Source organism: Aythya ferina (assembly GCF_964211825.1).
Source record: "Aythya ferina genome assembly, chromosome: 5".
In the NCBI taxonomy this organism is placed as follows: Eukaryota; Metazoa; Chordata; class Aves; order Anseriformes; family Anatidae; genus Aythya; species Aythya ferina.
Window position 1 is genome coordinate 58,272,354 of NC_140301.1, and position 21,389 is coordinate 58,293,742.

The following is a 21,389-nucleotide window of genomic DNA, read 5'->3' on the forward strand; positions in this document are numbered from 1 at the left end:
ACACAATCAATAACCTCCCTTCATTTTATATATATTCATATTTCTTATTTTTCCTCCCCTCGCTGAGGTAGTGTGGCTCACCGCTGCGCCGTGCTGAGGGGAGCGAGGGCTCGTTTGGAGGGATGAGGGGAAAAAAAAAAAGAGCTCAGTGTTTACTGTAAGGCTGCTAGGATGTAGCCTGGTTGAATTCGAATGAGGTTTTAATAATTTATCAAGCGGGTTAGGGAAACTGTTACTAAATTTACAGCAGGGAAGTGTCAGGAAAGCTGCTCGCTGACACAATGAGCCTGCAGTTTGAGTGATCTGCTCGGGTCGCTGTCCATTATTGTGGTTGTTATTATTATTATTATTTTGGTAATTTCGTTCTGCGAGAGGGCGCAGGCATCCCTGCAGAAACGGTTACACTTCAGTGATGCACGTGATGAGGAGATGAATCTTTTTGACGAGATGAAACAAGGCCAGCAAATTCAGGCTCCACGTATATGTTTTTTTTTTTCTGGTATCCCCAGCGTTTGCTTTATGTAACAGGTAACTTCGGGCTCCTGTTTTTTTTGGCGGACTGGTGAAATCTTGGAAGTGGGCTGCTGAAGTACAGGCTATTCTATTTCAGTTTATCTGACTTTTTTTTTATTTATTAATCTTGGCTGGGCCCTGAATACCCTGGTGATGGTGGCATTTTTTTTTCCCCCCAGATGATAAACAAGGCCGGTTTAAGGTGCAGGATCTTGTTGCCGATACCATATTATATTTAGGAAGTATGAGTTGGTAGTGGAGAATATCTCAGGAAAAATAAAAAAGATGGTGTAAGGTTTTTTTTGTTACTGTAATGCCAGCTGCACACTTTAGCATCTGGGTGCTGCACATGCTTCCTGCAAGAAGCTCTGGAGCTTGCACTTCCATTTTTGATAGATTTAGTGCACATATCTATAATTTTGCATTAAACAGTTCTTGTCTTTCTGAACTTGTTTACGCTTGCAGTAAATCCTGCTTTCCAAAGGTTTTATTCTAAAAGACAAATCCAAATAATGTCTGTTTCAATGGATTTAATAATTTCTGAAGCACACGAGTAAACAAATATTTTAATAATAAATAAAAAAAGTACTCATAAGTGCTCTCGATCTTCGGGAATCAACTTCTTTCAGGCTCCGAGTCACTTTGGTAATTGAAGTCAACAGACACTGAGGATGAGTAATGCTTTCCAAGGACACGCTCTAAGACCCTGATCCTGCAAGTGCTTATGTCGATGCTTAACTTTGCACGAGCTCGTGGCCCTCCTGAAATCAACACAACTGCTCTTGCTGCTTGTCGTGCTATCGATGTGGATAGTTCTGTTCATTTCAGCAGAGGTGCACGTGCTGGTGAAGTTAACTGTACACAGAGCTGCCTGAAGGATGTAGGCCAAAATCCCTCCTTTCTTGTTTTCCTTGAGTATTGCTCCTGTATTGCACCAAGATGTGGTAGGCCTTTTTAGCAGCCAGCACAAGATTGGTGAATACAGTAGCTGGGTGGGTGAATTCACTGTTTAAATATTTCTTTTCAGTGTTTCTGAGTATGGAATTAGCTACAGCAGCATTACCAAGGCCTGCTTTATAGGCAGAAGCAATGCTTATTTCTTAGACCAGCTGATAGAGTTGGGAAACAAACAAACTTTTGCTTGCAGAAACCTTCTCTTGGCTCCCTGCCTCTCTCTGCAAACCTTGTCTGGCTTATGCCCTTAGAACTATTATGGCTACCATGCTGCTATTATTACAGAAATGCCAGAACATGGAGTAACTGCGTGTTGAGAGACTCAGTACAGAAACTGAGAATTTTTAAAATGGAGAGTAAACAAGCAGTATGTAAACTTTGTCAGTGCTAGGGCAGTTGTGCAGCATAACAGGACTTTCTGCTGTACTTTATTATGTTGCTGCAAAATCTTATATGGAGTTGTGGCAACTAAACTGTTTTTTTTTCATCCTATTCATTTTGATGACTCTGCTGTGAAAAAAGACGTTTGTACCTTTTCAAGTACCCATTATTTAGCTTGCATGGTGCCTCACAGCATGAGTTCAAGGTACTTTGTCCCAGACAATATATAGTTCAAGGCTTCAATCCTGTGTTAAGTCTACAGGTGTATGAAGTTCTAGTGACACAATAATGTCATCATTAGGTCTGAATTTTTCCTGTTGCAGGATTTTTGGTAAGTGCGAGGCAGATAAAAAAAGGGAGAGAGAAGAACAATTCCAGTATTTCATTAAGGTTATTCCATAAGGCTTGCTTGTATGTTGGCGGGTTCCTAAAACTGTCTGGGTAAATTGTCAGGAGGAGAATGGTAAAGAAAGAGTGAGGGTTTGGGAAAGTTTAAATTAATCTTTACCCTTTTCATTTGTTTGGAATATGTTTGTAATACTTGTTTTCCTTCAGTAGGGATATGTCCTCAGCACCAACTACTCCTCCATCAGTGGATAAAGTAGACGGATTTTCTCGGAAGTCCGTCAGAAAAGCCAGACAGAAGAGGTCACAAAGCTCCTCCCAGTTTAGGTCTCAGGGCAAGCCTATTGAGTTAACTCCCCTGCCTCTGCTGAAAGGTAAGATCAAGAATGCTTTTTAATTCAAAACCAAAACAATTTTACTTTACAGCTGACTTCTGAACTCAAAGTATTCTATTGCCAGAAATTGCGGGGAATTTTTGCCAGTAATGAGGAATGTTTCATGCCAGAAATGTATGTATTTAAGCTCTACAAAATATTTTATCTGTGACTTGAGGGTGTGGTAATCGTTTGTGATACTTGTGGAAGTTTTAAATGCTAATGTTAACTTGTACCATGACTTGGATTTTCAAGGCACACAGACTGCTCAGCAGTTGAGCTAAATGAGCAATAATTTTGGAGAGGGCAGATTGATTTGTGAGCAGAGGGAAACTGCGTGACTTTTAGGATCTTACCTTGTTCTGCAACCTGTGGCCCTGGTGCCAAATCTAGCCCGCAGGCAGATGTTGAATGATCTACAGCAAAGCATTACCGAGGAGATAGCATTTGTGAGTAGGTAACTCCCAGCTCCTGGCTTCTGCTGGGTTTGGAAATTGAAAGGTCCCATGAGCTGCAACATCTCAAGAGGAAAGATTCTGCCAATCAGGTCTTAGGCAAGACACTACTGCTTGGACAGCCTGCATATCCCCGCTCCAGATGAATTTCTGCTGGCAAATTTAACCTCTAATTTGGGAAAGAAAATCATACAGCTCTTAAAAGGATGCCAATATCTCTGTAATATCTTGAATGCTTCCCCTAAATCCTAGTTGTCACTGACTTTCAGCAAAAAATACAGGGGCTGACAACACTTCTGAGAATTGCATCTGGCTTGTGTGGAAGAGGGAATCACCTTCCAGATGCGTTTCCTTCTACTGAATTCTTAAATGTTCTACTTGGTTTTTAGATTTTTTTCCCTTCTATTCCTTTTTTTGTTCCCTATTACAGCTAATGAAACTAAGCACAGTTGGTGCTGATAATTCTGTAAAATAACAGGATTAATAAGTTTAATATGAGACCTGTCCCATTTTTGCTTTGCAGGCATGTAGATTTCCCATGTCCTGTCCTCTACCTGTTTGACAAATTTGGTAATCAGTGTACAGAAATATGTATTGGATGTGTAATTGCACTTTGGTTTGGTTCTTAGCCATGCTACTTGATAGGAATAAAGAAGGTGAGGGAAAACAAACAGGCAAAACCCAACAACCACATGCCCCTTATATGTATGTCTTTTAAATTAAATGAGACTTAGATTGTAGGATTTGTTCTGCTGAAGTTGTTACTGAAACATTTGGGGCTTCTTTCTGTGGGATGTGTGTGAGAATGCCCAGATGGCCATGCTCAGCCACAAGCAAGGTCCATCCAACTGCGCCGTGCTGGGGCTGCCAGTGACCTGTTTGGAGAGCAGGAGAGCGGGGTAGGCCTGGAGTGACTCTGGAGCACAACTCTTCTTCTCTTTGCCATCTTTCAGCCCAGGGTCTGCCAGTACTGATGGATGTTTGACTTTGTAGTCTGCAGTGAATATTCTTTGACAAAATTTTCCGGTTGTTTAGTGAAAGTATGATAAAGAAGCAAATGTTCCTTTAAAATAATTTGAAAACTCATTTTTATACTTCTGCAGGTTGCTTTTGATCATTTCTCTGAAATGCAGCAGCTGGTATTTTTAAGTATGTGAATAGAGTTTGTCCTTTGGTTAAATGGATAAATGACTGGCAAACATTTAGATTTATATTTGTATAAATGACTAAATCAAAGATAAAATTATTTTACTCTGTGTAGCCCTTTTCAGGGAACGCACTAGATCTCAAGCATAGGAAAAACACTGGCTTTGTCTGAGGACCTGGTCTTGCAGGAACACGGTCATATGCAGGTGCTTAATTTGACTCCTGTAGCTACTCCCATGGATTGAGATATAAAACTCTAATAAGATAAAACAGATGGGGCGCAGAGAGTGTTGTTGAGACATTTATGATTAGTGTCATAATGAGTTACAGTGGTCCAGCTTCAAATTAAGAATCTGATCCTGTGAGGTAGTTTTCCCTATCTGACTTAATGCGGATTCCCGCAAGCACAGGGATCTACCTGCACAGGTCAGTTTGTAGGATTTGGGCCTAACAATCTGAAACAACAGCGGGGTTGGGGTCCCTCCTGAAAGGACACTGGCAGTTAAATACTACACTACTCTTTAGAAATGTTCTTGACCTACCTATCAGTGTTCTTGGTATTTGTGACAACTAGGAGTATTTAACCTGCAAGGAGTGAGAAAACAAAACTCTTCTGCGTTTTTTTTATTCTTTTCCTGGAAAATTGCCTGGAAGTCCTAATCTTTTAAAGCCTTTGGGATTGCACTTATCTTCAAACAAGTGACCAGTCCTATTACTTTATTCAGTAACCATACGATTTCCAATTTTATCCTTATTATTTGGGTCTTCCAAACCAAAATAGAAGAGTTATCAGTAAAATTGCTTTTTTTAAGATCCTGAAAAATTGAGATCAGTTTAGAGATCTACAGTTGCTAGGTTTATTTAAACTTTTTGTTTTGGCTAAGTTTCAAGCTGAATCAAACCTCTTCAGAATTCCAGTACAGGAAAGTTTTAGAGGACAGACTTTGAATTCAACCTCAAATGTATTTTATATTTGTGATGGAGGGGTTTTGCAGACAAAGCTATACGTGCTATGCTCTTCTATTTTTTTTTTTATTAGAACTACATTGCATATTGACAGTTGCAGGCTGTCTTCTTTCAGAGAAGCATCTGCATGGACCTCAGTATCTTTTTCTGATCACAAGTATCAAGTGTGCAGCAAACCAGATAAATGCTTAGTCCATTCTTTGCAAGTTCTTATGCTGCGCCTGTCACCATAATGATTTGAGCACCTTCCAGTCGTGTATTAAGTGACGTGGCTACACATCTGTCACATCTTATCTGCTCTCATTCCTTTCCCCAGGGGCAGAGTCATATATAGTGAAATGGCTTGTTTTGGTAGTGTTTTAATGCAGCCTGCTGCTTTCTGTGAACATACATGAGTGTGTTGCAAAAACAGATAAGTCAGAGTTGTTGTTCATTTGGCAATAAAAATGTTTCAGGAAAGAGAAATAGGAGACAGAATATGTTTCAGTGTTATGGACAAGTCTGGATGGTAACTTGCTACTTAGGAAATGTAGTGAGAAGTGGAGTTTTCAGTGCTGCTTCCTCCAGGTAAAGAAAGTATAGGGAAATGAAGTTGTTAGCATGTGTTCTATTGTTTTTTTAATTAGCAGAAGTGTGTGTATTGTTTAGCACTATGTAAACAAACACTTGATGTATTTATAAAACGCAAGGTGCCTTCTGAGGCTCTCTTGGGCTCTGTTCAGACTTCGGAAGGCTCTGAGCCAAAAATCTCCTGTGATCTCCTACAGTCAAGACTTAACATTTCTGATAATTTAATTATTTTGTTATTTATTGCACTGTAACTCAATCTAATTTGGAATTCCCTTTTACAACATGACTGATGTTGAGTATAACATTTTGAAAGCAGCCTTTGCTCCTTTGTTTTGAGTGTAGATGAATGGGACAAGTAGTGCTGATGGAAGTTGTGATGCAGTTGTCCTGCATTTTCAATGTGTGAACTCGTAAATATGTTTCAGTCTCACTTGTATTTAAATGTTTGCATGCTCTTGCCTGGTGTATCTTGCACTGTATTATGGTTTCACGTTTTGCCTTTGCTTCTAAAGAGCCATCAGGGCTGGCAGGTCCCTTAGGAAGCTGGTTTGTGGCAGAGCAGTGCTGGTGAAGAGCCCTGTTCTGGGGATGCCTACATCCACCTCTGTGCCTTAGCCAAATCCACACCGAGTTTGTTAACCAAGTTTGTGGTGTGCCTCAAATCATGCTTGGTCTGTAGTGGAAGGTAGTACTGTATATGCCCTGGCAAGGGGTGTTGCTTATGTTGCTTACTGGCAGATGATTTTACTTTCATTTTGTACAGATATCTTTTTGCTTGGAAGTCCTGAGCAGAAGAGCAGTAGGAGTGCAATGCTGGAAAGCAATTAGTGGGGGAAAAAAGTGTCTGGTAATACTGGACATGTGAAAACAGACTGATTTCAGCATTACCTGTAAAAGCTGAGTTCAGTCCTGTATGTGCCAGTACCTGTAACAGTAGGGGAGTGGCCAGGGGATGAAGACATACATGCAGATGACTGAAAAGGTCATATGGCTTATGAAGAAATGTTGAGCATCTTGAGAAATTGGGCAGAAAAGTAGCATGTAATTCACAGTATTCCCCCTTCATTCATATCAAAAATACATGAATAAGGTAAAGCAAACCGTACACAAGTACAAAAGTAAGGTTGTTTTTTAGCAAATTTTAAAGCGATCTATCCTATTTTTTTAATTTCAGGGTATGCCTCTTGCTTCCTATCGTTCTTCCACATTTTCCAATGGTCTAATATAGTGTAGTTACTTTCGTTTTTTTTTTTTTTAAACTAGTGCATGTTTTTGTTGAAAACAGGCCTCAGCTCAAACTATAATTTTTATTTTTAGATAATTTTTCTTAATTAAAACAGGCACTCAGAACAGAAGTTCTCTGTCAACAATACCAATTGCTTTGCTACCTCAATATTATGAAATTTATTGAGCTTCTAATACATTTATCAGATAGTTTCCATGGTGTTAAAGAACTGCTGTATTGGCAACAAGTGAGCACTGCATAGTCAAAAGGGGAAAATCTTTCACATGCTGTTTGCTTTTGATCAGTATGTTATTTCCCTACAGGTGAGATTTTTATTATAAGCATTTCGTAAGAATCCTATCTGTAGGTTGAATGCTGTCAGTCCTAAGCAGTCAAAAATCCTATCAACTCCAGAAGACTTTTGCTTAAGTGAGAACTGCAAGATGCATACTACCTTTTTCAAACATAGCTACATTTGATTTTTTAAAAATATCTTCTTTATCATAAGATTTAAGACTGAAAAAAGCTGTTTGTTTTTAGAATACCACCTTCAGAATTGTACGCATGGGAAATGATTATTATTATCTGAGTTGTAAAAGAAGAAAGCCTCAATTTTCTGTTGACTTCCATGGGGGTTTGGCTGCTTGTCATTTCTGTGCTGGTCTCCATTTGTGAAATTTGGAATGCTTTACAAATGCCAACCAACTATGAATAAAATATCTAAACTAAATACTTTCTCCTAATTTATAAACAAGAATGTGGGTTCATAATGGCTGTGCCTTTCCAAAATCAAATTTTGCTTTATTTCCATAATTGGTAATAGATCCCAGGACTCCTCATTTATTGTTTGGAAGAAATGCTGGAACTTGGTTAGTTCTGCACATAATCAATGGTGAATCAAACATCAATCCTGCAACTATTATAAAGAATTTTGCACTTGTTCTGGTTGACATAGATCTGGACATAATGGGCCAGCTCTGTGTAAGATTTGAGAAAAGGGCCCTAATCCCAAAAGTGAGAAGGATTTATCCCCGTTATTTTCCTTAATGCGTGGGGTTCCTGTCATACATAATTAAAGTCTTCACTTTTTCTTGTGCTCTTGGCAGTTCTTTTTTTAAATTTATATTTAACTTCCTCTTTAATTTTGTAAACATCTGGTGCTTGTAGAATAATTCCTCCAATGGTCTTAAAGATTTCTGTTTCTGAAATCTATTTGTTTAGTGGTGTTTAGAGAGGGCCACGCACCAATTACATTCCGTCTTTTTGAAAGTTTTGCTGCTTGTTGTTGTCTCCCACATCTGGAATGCGGTTTTGTAGAACTACATTTGTAGAAAATGTGCATTTGTACAAATGTTGACTTGGAAGTTAAGACCATATAAAACAAACAAACACCACCAACATAAAACTTCTTACTCCAACAGTGTGTTAGTGAAGCTGCAGGTGTTGAGAAATCCTCTCTGCTTAGCCCTGATTTTCTAATGGTCTTTGTTGTTGTTCAGTTGTCTTTATTTATGTGTTTTTAAGTCTATTTAGGTCTGGAGATTTTTCCTTTAGCCTGCTACCAGTCCTTGAGCGTAGTTGCCTTACTTTTCGAATTTCTCAGTCCACCTCCTGGAAGTGTTAAGGGATGATCATTCCCACCTCTTTCTTTTTTATTATTTTATTTTTTAAAGTGAAGTGACTTGCAATTACTGCATACGATATATTTCTGTACTATTCACAAGATTGAGTCTAAAATCTTGATAACTCTTTGCAGGAATGTCTAGACTTAACCATCATCAGAAGCATTTGTTGTCAGTCTGTATTTCTCTTGCATGTCTCTATAATATGCTTACTAGGATTATTTATTTCTTTAATAATCAAGTTTTCTTTTCTGTGTCCAAGTGTAACCCTACGGGTCTGTAATAGAACCTACTCTTTCTGTAATAAGTACCTCCTTTATATCCCTTTCCCAAAGTACTTTTGACAAATAAAAATTCTGGTTTAGCCACGCAGTCAGTTCTGTGCAGCATACATGATTGTTGAAGCTTAGTGCTGCCTTGATAAGTAATTAAGATACAGATCTTTACTGTTAAAAAAGGCATGTTTTCCATAGCTTTGGAATCATGTGTGTGCTTGTAAAAATGTGAGCTTATGTGTATTAAATGTGTTTAATACACATCTGTGTATATAAACAACTTATATGTTTATTTAATGTCACACACAAAGTTTAGGTATTGAGTTATTTTCTTTCTCATGTATTTATTATTTTTAAAATTCAGTACTTGGGATGGGATGCTACTTCTGTTCCTTGGTAAAGCTCTGTCGTAAGGAGGCAGTCCCTTCGTGCTCGTCCATCAGAAGCATGTGTCTGCCTGAAAAACGAGTGCCTTTATTTGTGCTTGCTGGGGAGTGGGAGGAGGACGATCGACTATTTTTAGGTTCAGGGTAACTTCCTTTCACCTACAGCTTGCTCATTCAAACTGCTGCTATTTCTTTGGCTCAGTCGTGCAGAAGTTCTTAGCTGAAACAGTCGAGAGGACTTGCTGAGCTCAATGAGCTTTGGTAGGGTTAAGTGTTTATGGATTAGCTGTGGAACTGTGTGATCTTGATAACTGCTTAATTCAGAGATACCAACAAATGGATGCGTGCTCGTTCATAAAAACTTCAGGAAAATCTGTTAGAAAAATGCTGCAGTCTTGTTTCAGAAGCCCACAGCAAGGTTTTATCTTAGTTTGAGTCCCCGCTGACTGTGGTGGTGGTTGTTGCAGATGCAGTTTGGTGATTTTTTTGCTGCTTTTATTCTGGTTGCAAACCTTTGAGAAGTTGCCAAGAGTACACCCCAGTGTGCTGCCTCTCGTTTGTGCTGAGGCAAGTGTTTTTGGGGCCACAGTGTAAACCGGATTGTTAAATATGTTCTGCCTCCCCCTTCTTGATTTTTTTTTTTCTTCTTTTTTTTTAACCATGATAATCTCAGTGATCTGCTTTATTACCCCATGCCCTCTCGAACAGTTGAATCAGCGGAACTTAAACGGGGGTGAACTTCTCCGTAGGGTTGGTGGCTTCTCTGTGTGTGGTTTTCTGGGGGGAAAAATGCTGCTGCAGCGTGAGGATCTGTATCAAGTGTTTTGAAAAGATATGGTAGCTGTCCAAAGAACTAGTGTAAAATATTTCTGCATGCTTAGTCACTGCACTTGATTGAAAAACTGCCTGTTTTGAGCAAAGGCTTGAAGTCGAGCTATAGGGAAATCAGTTCTGTTCAGAAGTAGTAATGATTTACGATAATGGCTTGTTACAGGGTTCTTCAACAATAGGTTTCTCTAATTGATAGTGATGTGTGTATAATTTTGAAAATGTGTATGTTCTTACATGTAGTCAATGTAAAAACATATTTTCAGCCCATGGGAGGTTTATTTTTTCTATAGGAATTTAATTTTTGAAGTCACAGCATGTCTTATACTGATTAACTGTTACATTAAATTGTATTACTTGAAAACAAAGTATATAATAATTTCATTGCAAAACACTGCCAACAGTTCATGATGTTTTTCTTAGGATCATTATTTTGCATTTAAACAATTTATTAAGGTTTGTCACCGTTTTGCCCTTTCTGATTCACGTGTCAGGTTAACTGGGGGAGTTTTCTCTGAACGTGAAGTGCTTGGCACCTTCCTGAGCATCTGCAGGAGTTCGTGGCAGGGAAGGATCACAACATAACTGGGTTGATCAACCTGGTTAAACGGTCAGAAAGTGAGAAAGAGAAAGGGGTCCTTTCTGGGTAGCTTCCTAGAAGGAGAGATAGAAGAGCAGATTGCTGTAATGTCTGTTGAACATCTCTGGACATATTGCTAGCTCTGTTGTAACAGTGGCTTCATGTGTTCCCTGACCTGGAGAGCTTCTTTCAGTAATTTAGCATTGGACTTCACTACTGAGCAAGTTAAAAGAGAGGTGGAGGCAAGCAGTTTGTTCCTATAAGTTTGTGCATAATTCAGTGGTTTGGGACCATTAAAAGTTGAAGATTTTAGGAATTTAAATAAATGTATCTGCTGCAAAACATCAGTCACAAACTTAGCCTTCCTTTGTTGATGGGTGTTCTGCAGAAGTTAAAATAAATTATCAGTGGTGTCTCCACGATGATGAATAAATGCAGATAACTGTGTGTACCTCGTGGCGAAAGTACTCGTTTTTCAGACTTGACCCCTAGTTGCAGATAATGGTGAAGTACTCACATACAGCCATTTATTAAGAAAAATCTAACACCTTTGTGAAGAATAAAGGTAAGGTAAAATTCTATCTTGTCTGCAGAAGTGCTCAACTGTTAGACTTTCATTAAAACAGTGAAATAAATGCAGCTTGCATAGGCACCCGTTTTATGCCATCCATTATGAATGGTGCCTATGTATAAAATATGCTTCATTGTGTAATGAGGGGAAAACTATTTCTTTAGCTATTCTTTTATCCTATAGTTAAGAAGATCTGCTGTTGGCATTATTATTTTTAATGGGTCTGTAACTTTTTGAGGAGCATGAGAAAAAGATTAGTGTTATTAAGAAGAAATAACTGTGTTTTGTGTTGGCTGTTGTCTGTGGTTTCATCCCTTAACACTTCTCACCATGCCTGTGATACCTATCTGCTCCGGGCTGGCCTTTTGCTTGGGGTTTCTGTGCCTTTGTCCGGTGTCATTAATCTTATTTAACGTCATCTTTACTTTCTTTGTTTCTTTCTTGTGTGTGCTTGTACCAAACTTATAGGTTAAAATTTTTATATACAAGTTGCAATAAATTTGCTTTCAAGGTTTTGAATGTGCCATCACGTGGATTATGTTGTAAAGGGAGACTACTGAAAAAAATGTAATTAATATTGGGGATGGTCAGAAACAGAAGAAAGGATGGTTCAAGACTTTAGGGTGATTAGATTGTTTTCTGTTTTGTTAACCAGCAGGATGTAATGCGAATGCATGAGCTCTCATTACTTCACAAGTTTAGCTCGTGTCCTCTCCACTGTCAAGTTCCAAGAGCAGGGCATAGATGTTCCATGCAGTCTATTTTTAAAAAAGAAATTCGGTCTAGCAAGTGTTTTCTGAACTCAGTTTAGAGCAGTTAGCTGTGTGTGTTTATACAGAATACATTTTTCCATCCAAAGATGGAAAAGGTGCAAAAGACGATGATTGCAGCTGAGGCAGTGCTTGAAGCCAGCGTAGTGGACATGCTTCTTGAACAGAGTGAATGTTACCAAGACAGTCACTTTGGCAGCTGGTTATCTTTTGGTGTTTTCAAAGAACATTTTTGGGATAGCTTTTGCAGACCAGAGTAGAGGTGGCACAATCCAGAACCGTCAAACAGCTTGGGTTGGACCTTACAGATCACCCTGTCCCAGCCCCCTGCCATGGGCAGGGACCCCTCCTGCCAGCCCAGGCTGCCCAAATCCCATCCAGCCTGGCCTTGGGCACCTCCAGGGATGAGGCAGCCACAACCTCTCTGGGTTGCCAGTGCTTCACCATCCTATACCCTAACCCTGCATCGCTAGTTACCATCATTCACTTCAATTTCTCTTTATTCCACCCACCCCATGCTTTCCTTTCCTTGTTCTTTGCTTGTTCTCTATCACTGTCTCCTTTACTCTGCTTTCCTCTTCTTCCCATTACCTCTGACAGATACAATTCACTTACTTTTCCACAAGAGGGTGATAAAACTCACTCATACATATGAAACCAGGCGTTCCAGGTGGAGTGGATTGCAGAGCTCATTGAAAATCTCCATATAATAAAATCAGCTGTATTTAGAAAGGGAGGGGGGGAAAAAAGTCCGTTCATCATCTTAAGCTCCGTCAGCGTGTTACGGTGGTTGTTTGTCTGCGCTTCTGGAGGCAAGACGAGACCCGCCAGGGAGAGATCCACCCTGCAAAGAGCGTGCCAGTGCTGTCCTGCCTCTGCTGCAGTAAGCAGACCTCACTGCGAGGCAGGCTTCTGCTCCTCGTGCAGTAGTTCTCCTCAGCCTTTACGCTCTGTGTGCTTTCTTGATATTTTTTTTTCCTGTTTATTATTAGAAGAAACAAAATCTCCACCCCCCAGTGCGAAGAAATTACAGTGGTTGAAATTTATTCTCACCTTTCAAAAGTGCAAAAAGGGTGGAAAAGGCAAGACAGAGAGAGAGAAAATAGAAATCTCTATCTGCTTTTGACCAAACCTAGACCTTAGGTATTTTATTAAAGATTAAAATCCTCCCTGGTTTGTGTTTCTAGGATCAGAAAGGGCCTATTGGTTACAGGGCTGATGGAGAGAAGTGGTTATTAGTCCTTCTGGGAGCAGTAATGGGTATCTATTGTGCCTAAAGCTCTGACACAGGGTTTGGCTCATGGAAGAGTGGTTTATTTGTCTCAGTACGCTGGATGGCAAGGTGCAGTAGCAGACCCTGTAGGCATGTGTGGGAAGGTTTAATGCTTTAATGCACTCTGAGGAAGAGGCAGTGTGTTGGGGGTGCTCTTAATCAGTGTTTTGGATGCCATAAACTCAGAAAGTGTCCGTTGCTATAAACTAAAGAATATCAATGCTGTAAACTTAAGAATATCAGCTGCCAGGTTGTCTTGTTAGCCACAAGTGAAAAGAGCTGCAGCGAGTCCCTTACCATTAGAGCAGTGAGCAAGCGGGATCTGTGCTGTGCGCCAGGCGTAAGCGAAGCGGTGGAAAGGCTCCTGGAAAAAGTCTAGACACTTCATCGCGATGAGTCAAAAGGAGGCCTGGCAGGGAAGGAGAGAGGAACAAAATGCTGGAGGTTATGTTTACCCCGGCCTCCCATTACTGTGAACTTCCAGGTCACAAAGTGAAATTTCTTACTCCTCCTTAAATTCAAGAAGAAAAAACACATGCCCCCCAATAATAGGTTAAAATTGCCATCTTTCAGGAAAAAGTCACTCATAAAACGAGTGGTCCCTTTAGAAAATCTCAATATTTCATCTCTTTCTCACAGTAGGGAATGTTAAAGGCAGGAGAAACATGGCCCAGTTCTCAGGACAGGTCTGTTCCTCTTCCTCTTCTTTCTGTGTCCCCTTCTCCCCCACCTACCACATCCTGAATGAGAACAGCCGTGCTTGTGTGGAGCTCCCTGCTGCTGGGGCAAGCAGGGCCACCTGCAGGTTAAGGTTTGGTTCAGATGTCTCTAAGGGACAAGTGGGACAGATTCATCCCATTACCACTCCTGAGGAAGACACTCCCATCCCAAAGCAACCCTTCTACAAAAGAAAACCCCCAAGAAACCCAAATCAACATTAGGAGTTCTGCAGGTGTTTCTGAGCTGGTCATAAGAAAGTGAAACTTTCATTTACATTAACAATGTAAAAATCTTGTTTTCAAGGTAGTGCCCTGATGAAGGAACGTCATAATATCTAGAAAGAGAAGTGGCTGGAAGCAGGTTTTGAAGCGTACTTCTCAGTGAGTTACTTTTACTTCTGCTTGGTAAGGAACAGCCACTCCCATTGCAGAAACTGTTTTAATCAAGGATTTTACAGAAAGTAGGATTGACGTGCTCTTCGGAGTCAATTCTGAGGCAACCTCATTTCCATGAGCACATCATTGATCTCCATTTGTTTCTGCACACTCGATCCTAGCATGGACAAGCATCGCAGCACAGCAGAAATTAAGTTGTTTGGATCTGAGTTGATTCACTTGTGGTGGAGTGTGCCAAAGCTTCATGGTCAATAAAAAGCAAACAGTTTGGAAGTGAATGTATTCTCATGTTTGGTTTTGGATATGTATTAGGCTTCTGAATTAAAAACCCTGATACTTGAAATACAGTTAATTGAAAAGTTCTATGGTGGTATGTAGGACGGAATAAAGTCCAGACTTCTTTTTTCCATTACAGTTGGGTTCTTTAGTAAAGCATTCAGTGCTTAATGATACTTTTGCCTATGTACTTTTACATGTCTCGAGCACCAGGAGCAATGCAGTTTCTTGCACTGTTGTTTCCCAGGTCTCTAGTGCCTATTGGGTATCTATATTTGGGATTATTTTTCCCAGACGTATTAGTTGGTGTTTTTCCAAACTGAATTTCACTTTATTTTCTGGCCATGTAAGGAATTTGCTTAGGTTCCTTTATATTATTTCTGACCTTACCACTATTCAGTGTTCCCTGTTCAATATCCTCAGAAGATGTTGTCTGTATGCTATTTTAGTCATATAGATCATTAAGGAAGTTATTAATGTCTGGACTAAATTGATTCTTACATCTCACTGGCATTGCTTTTCAGTTGGATACCTTGAGAATTTTCTCTTTTTACTTCCAGACTTTTCGGCAGTACTGAGTTTCTCTGTCTCTCCTGTCCCCCCAGAGTTGGAATCAGTTTCAAGCATAGGGCTTTGAGATAAAGAGAAGTGTGATTTTTCTATTTCTTGTGCTAGAATAGAACAAAATCTGTAAGTCTAATCACAATCAAAATTGGAGCTGTATTACCACTGCATATATATCTACACATTGATTTCAATCTGCTGTCTTTGCACTTTAATTTGTACAGTAGTAGTTCTTAAATGATAAATTATTAAGTAAATATTTTCCTAGCGGAATGTGCCTTCTATTTTTATATATCATCTCGAGAACAGAATGTGATTCCTTTCTGTAGGGTCAGCTGCTTGAAATACTTGCCTCTGTTTGTTCTAACTGCATAATCTATAATCCTCAATATGTCTTTAATCTACTGTATCTCTTACAGAACTGTAGCTTTGGGATAAGGAAGAATATTGTATGATAGAATTTGAGGGTATAAAACTTAGAAAGACAAATTCTGTTTCTGAAGTCAGTATTGATAGACTTTGACAGATGCCACAGAGAAGAAATGACTAGTTAAGAAAATTAAATAGTGGTATTTTCATTCCTATAGAATGAACAAATAATAACAAAAGTTTTATGTTAGTTCATATCAGGGACTATGATACAATTGAAGATGAAATTTACCACTGGGCTAATCTGAAACGTCTCCTGCAGTGTTAAGGGAAAGGAATTGATTTGTTTTATTTTGACTCTTTATGGTTATTGCGTGAAATTGAATTCAACTTAAAGATATTTACTTTTCTGTGCATGGCTAGGGTAGAAAACTTTTTTTGCATTGACTGCTTGAGATTGAGTGAATCCATTCCCTGGAATAAACATAGTTGTATGTATGCAGGAGAAAAACTTTTTAAAAATAAATTGTTTGTAACCTACATATTGGTAAAATGTGACCTTTAAACAAAATTACTGGTGCTGTTAGGGGTGTCTGTTTTGATGGACTTGGTAAACTGTGTCCTTTTTCCAGGAGGATTATAAGGGAAGACCAGGCATAAACAACCAGCTACCAGCATTTCAAAAGATTTATTTAAATCCCAACGAAGATTTATTTAAAATAACTGTTTTTATACATAAATTTCAACTTTTTTTCTATGTATATTTCAGGTAGAGTACTTTATTAGATGCATGTTGAGTTCCACAAGTGTTAGGTGTAAATATAGATGTTTGTTTTTTTCTTTTCCAAGTGTTGCTTTTGCTTTTGTATGTTTTGGTAATTGACAGCAATTGAAAATTGTTAAATAAGTTGTCAAAGGTCAGGTTTCTATGTTTGTCTAATCCTAAGGTATTAGGTACCACTTGGCAGGGGATGATGGATTTCTCATTTTGTTTAGTGACAAATAATCTGATGTTACGAGGTTTTTGGGTTTGAGAGGGTTGTGCAGTGATCTTGTTAAATGACAAACCTGTGCAGCACAAATATTTGTTATGAAGCCACACCCCAGAGCAGGCCTGGCTGCAAACACCACCAGTACTTCTGATTTTTGTTAAACGTGGTTGATGTTAGACATGAATGTTCCTGGTTTCACATTGTAGAATAAGATCAGAGATGTTAAGGAAACCTGGCACTGCAATCCTAATGTTTGTTGTTCTTACAAGTGTCTAGGAACATGCATAGCACTGAGAACCCCACACTCTCAAAACATCGAACAGGAGAAAAATGTTAGTGTGGAGTTTTGGAATCACACATTTACAAAACTTCTGAGAACCCTGTGAGGAGGTTCAAATTGCACTGAAGCTTGTTTTTGTGAGTAGAGATTTCCTTTATAGGGAAAAAAAAGATGCTACGTAGAGCAGCATGGTCCCTGCTTGCTGCTTCCATTCCCTGGCAGGATGGGAGGGAGGGCCAGCAGCACCAGTAGCGTGCGAATCTCAACACCTAAAAATCAGTTCCTGCCCTTCTGTGATGCCGTGCCCTGTGGTTACGGGGAGGGAGGGCCTGCAGGACTGACTGCCGCTTCGAACAGAATCTCATTTTAATTTTTGCAGTGAAATAAGTGGGAATTTGCATTTTTCCTTTTAGACAGCTAGAGATTGTCTACCAGGGCATTAGCTCCTCTGCTTAAATTTATACCGTGCTTTCTGCACTGCCATACCATTTGCAGTAAAAGAGCAGTTGCATGGAGACAAAGAGACTGCTGATTTAAGTCTCAATAGAGAAGTCTGTTAGGCTTCGGCTGTGGGAGGATACTAAATGTAGCTAAGAGGTTGGCAGATGCTACCTGGACCAAAACTACTTGAAAATATTAAGCAGCTGTTTAGGTTTGCTTAAAAAACATGTGATGGCTGGAAGAGATGCTGGGAAAAATATGACAGATACAGGAGTTTGGGTTTAAAAATGTATTGTTTTGGATTTTATTTGCTGATCGTGTTGAATAATAATAAAAAATAGAATTCAGCTGCAAATATTTTGCCAGAATTGATTGGGAGGGGGGCAAGCCAGTCCTTCATCTTCCCACCTGTCTTACAGTTTTTTGTCTTGGCTTATGCAACATCCTGGCTTTCATTTTCAAACGGGGTTTGATTATGTAAGTTAAGCTTAAAGCTGCCTGGTGTTGTCTTCTGAAGTTTTCAGAAAGCTCGGTGTATCTGCTGATATTAATGCTTTTCTAAGGTGGAACACTGTAAAAATGTACCGAAGGGGTTTGTTTGCACTGCCACCTCTGAGAGCACAGAAGCAGGGTGGTGGGACCGCTGAATTTCTTCTGCTTGTGAGCTGTGCTGCCCAAGAGGGGGAGCTTGCTTCACCTGGTTTGGACCACGATGGTCCTGGGAGCTGCCCTGGTTTCTCACCTTGGCGCTGAGCTGGAGCGTAAGCGCTCCTTAGCTCTGTCATTTCTGCCCTGGGAGCGCTGTGTGGGACGCCTGCAATGTGCCACCCCAGCACGTTTGGTTTGTTTTTCCTCTCGGTGGGTGGAGAGGGGAAACGAAGAAGTTCTGCGAAGCTGTTGTGCCGCATGCCTGAACGTAGAGGAAAGGCCCGCGGAAGCCATTGCTCAGGACCACAGTAGGTAATTTAGGAAAGTGTGAACTTCTAATTAATTTCTAAGTGCAGTTCCCTGTATGATCTGTTCCATGGGTAGAGCTGATTACAGGATCTCTGGGCAGGGTCATTAGGCAGATAACGTTAATGGAGATATTTATGCTTTGCAACCTAGGTTGGCACACGTGTGAGTATGTTTCCAGTAGAAGGCATTTGATGCTTACCCTGCAGAAAGTCAAAAGAGATGATTAATGCTTTGTGCCTTTGGAATATGTCTAATATTGTGTGCCTAAAGCTTTTAGCGTGTGTTATAGAAACTGGAAGAAAACGCTTCTTGGTATGTCCCCGCCATTCCTCACATAGAGCCACAAAACAATGCTCAGATGAACAAAAATCTCTTGGTTGAATCTAAATGGAAAATGCAGTTTTCCATAGCTTAATTATCGCAGAAATGGTGGTTTCATTGCGGGCAAACTTCACTGAAACCTGGCAGATTTCTGCAAAATTGTCTGAAAGAAATACTTCTCTGAAATGAGACAAAGACAAGGCAAGAGTTTTACCCATGTGCATTTATCTGGGCTGCTGCTCCTGCTTGTGATGGAAAGGGGTTTTCAAGCTCCATGAACATCCCTTTTCATTCATTTACTGTGGTGGCATACAGCAACTATTGTGGTTAAAATTTCTGCACACAAGTAGGTTTTTCTTGTACAATTTCTAAAGGGACTATTTCTGAAGGAGTAGATAGGAAAAAAATGCACTTGTGTCCATACTAAATGCTTACTTTTAGAACCTACCTACAGGCTCCTTGCCATTTGCCTGCCGTGGTTTTTGTGCCCTGGCTGAGACTTTTGCCTTGCCCGTAAATACCAGCCCGAATTTGTCAGTGTTGTGAGGCGGTGGAAACTTTGTGCGTAACAGCTAGATAGGGCTATCATCATTAAGCATGATGAAGCATTTAGCATCTGTTATTAACTAACGTGTGTGTGTGTGTGTCATCCTCGCAGGGCAAACAAGCGCGGTTTGTTGGCCCTTAGATGTGAGAAAGGCGTCGATGTTACCTCTGCGTGGCATTGGGGAGATCAATGCTAGGAGGTAGCATGGTGTTGGGAGATGGCATGCTTGGAGAAGCTACGGGAGAATCACAGCGAGAGAGACCCATTAAACGACTGAAGAAACAGCAAATGTCTTATCCAGTACGTTTGGGGGAAGGAAAGTCTTTGTATTGTTTACCCAGAGGTTGAGAGGCGATATGGTTATAATAATGTGGGGAGAAGATCCTGGTCAGATGTGAGGACTAATGCTGTTGGCTAAAGTCAGAAATGAGGCGTGCATCGTGAGGACAAATATGTGCTGGCAGGAACTTCTTAAAATGATGTTGGGTTCTGTGTTGCGTGCTTCCAAATCAAGAGTCAGGACTTTCCTGAAAGTTATGGTGTAGTCAAACACAAGTTACAGGACTTAATTCAGGGGGGTTGCTTCACTGTGGATCTTACAGACAGGTTCACTTGCGTTAGGTGGTGCCTTCTGGTAGCCCCTTGCAGCTTTCAGTTTTTAAAATCTGCATAAAATCCCAGCCTTATCCATTTCAGGAGCTGTGGAGGTTTGTCAGAAAGGCCCTAAGGGATTTGGGAAGAAAAAGTGAGGCTTTCGTGACTAGAATGGTTGGGTATTTCCTTGGAGGAATTGCACTTTGTTGTTTCCTCAGCTCTGTGCACCTTGGGTGACGCTCTGCTAGCTGTTCAAAAACTGTTTGCCCTTTTTGCTGCTTAGCCTGAGCCACCAGGTCGTGGCTTACAGAATGGATGATGACTCAAAACGTGAAGGAGCTTGGTGGGAACTGGTCCTGACTACTACACGGTGCCACATAAACATGCAGAAAAATCCGGATGTCTCAAATTGGGCATCGAAAATTAATGGAGGATTTTAATCAGAATCTTTTTATTTCTCAGTGCGCTTTCAAATTAGTATCTTGTGAGTAATACAGCATAAAAATGACTTTCTTTAGAAGCATTATTCTTGTTTGGTTTGAGAAAAACAAGAAACAAAAATTAAGTATGACATTATGCAAACTCTCTCAGATTGGCTGCTTTTATTACAGCTAAGTAACTGGAAGATTGCTCTAATCTTATTTAAAAGGAAACAAGTCTGATAGGATTCATTTTGTTTTTTTCTCTTCAAACATCAGACTGTCACCAACACTTTTCAAAAGCCTTGGTTAGAAGAAATGATGCAGCCCAGTGAAAGGCAGGTATAATCCAGAACGGAGTGCTGTTGCTGCGTTGCCTCACCTGCAGAAGGAAGGGACTTCACGCTCAATCAGCTATTTTTTTTTTTAGCAATAAAACTTTTAATTATCTTGGTTTTTAATTCACCGTTTTAAATCATTATTTCATTATGCAGAATCCTTAGGAGTAGCATGCTGTGTTAGTGTTTTTACTGAAAACCATAATTCATTTTGTTTCATCAGATGCATTTATTCTCATTAAGCACGTTCTGGCAAGCCTCGCCACGTTCAATAGCAGTGTTGCTGGAGTTTTAAAATAATTTGAAACTGTGATCCCACCTAAGCTCTTCTGTTTTCTCGCTTCCTTCTGCCTGCCTTTAGTACAACTAACTTTATATGCCCTCTCTCCTGTCTTTCTGTTTAGAGCACTGCTACCACATGCATCTGTCAGGCTCATTTTCAACGTGTTATTCCCTTCTTTGGCTCAAAATCTTAGGGAATATCAAACAATTTCTACCAGAACTGTGAATTGATATTGCACAGAGCCCAAAAGTTCATCTGTGAGGACAGATTGTCAGTGCCTTTCAGTATCATGTTCTACGACTAATTCCATGGTGTAATGAGTAATAATTTATTGCAGTGTGTTACAAGTCCTTGCACTAATTTTTACCATTCTTGGCTTTTGCCTTCTCATTTCCAAGCAACTCTCTTAAAATGAATCAAGCAGATCACTAAAGATGAAAGGGAATGAGTGTGAAACCTCAGAGATGCTGCTGAGGAGATTTAAAATAAATAAATAAATAAATAAATTGTGGCTGTGTGTATAAAAACTTAAAACTTGCTTTTTTGCTTTAGTCATTTTGTGAGGTTCAAGAAATGAAACATTCCGTGCCGAAGAACACAAAGTTTGTGCAGGTTCAATATGTACTTAAATACAAGCAGTGAATTGCTGAAATGAAAGC

The 21,389-nt window shown here is 39.8% G+C and overlaps 1 protein-coding gene across 3 annotated transcripts in view; it reads left to right on the forward strand.

The window, feature by feature from the left end:
* Window positions 1-21,389, forward strand: part of PPP2R5E (protein phosphatase 2 regulatory subunit B'epsilon) — a 74,755-nt gene that overhangs the window by 568 nt on the left and 52,798 nt on the right. For 2 of the 3 annotated variants that reach the window (XM_084521709.1, XM_084521708.1), the window contains exon 2: window positions 2,404-2,567. In XM_084521709.1, the coding sequence (XP_084377835.1) occupies window positions 2,411-2,567 (157 nt within the window). In that variant the 5' untranslated portion in view covers window positions 2,404-2,410. The remainder of the gene's footprint in view (window positions 1-2,403; window positions 2,568-21,389) is intronic. The other variant, XM_084521707.1, reaches the window with a different exon arrangement.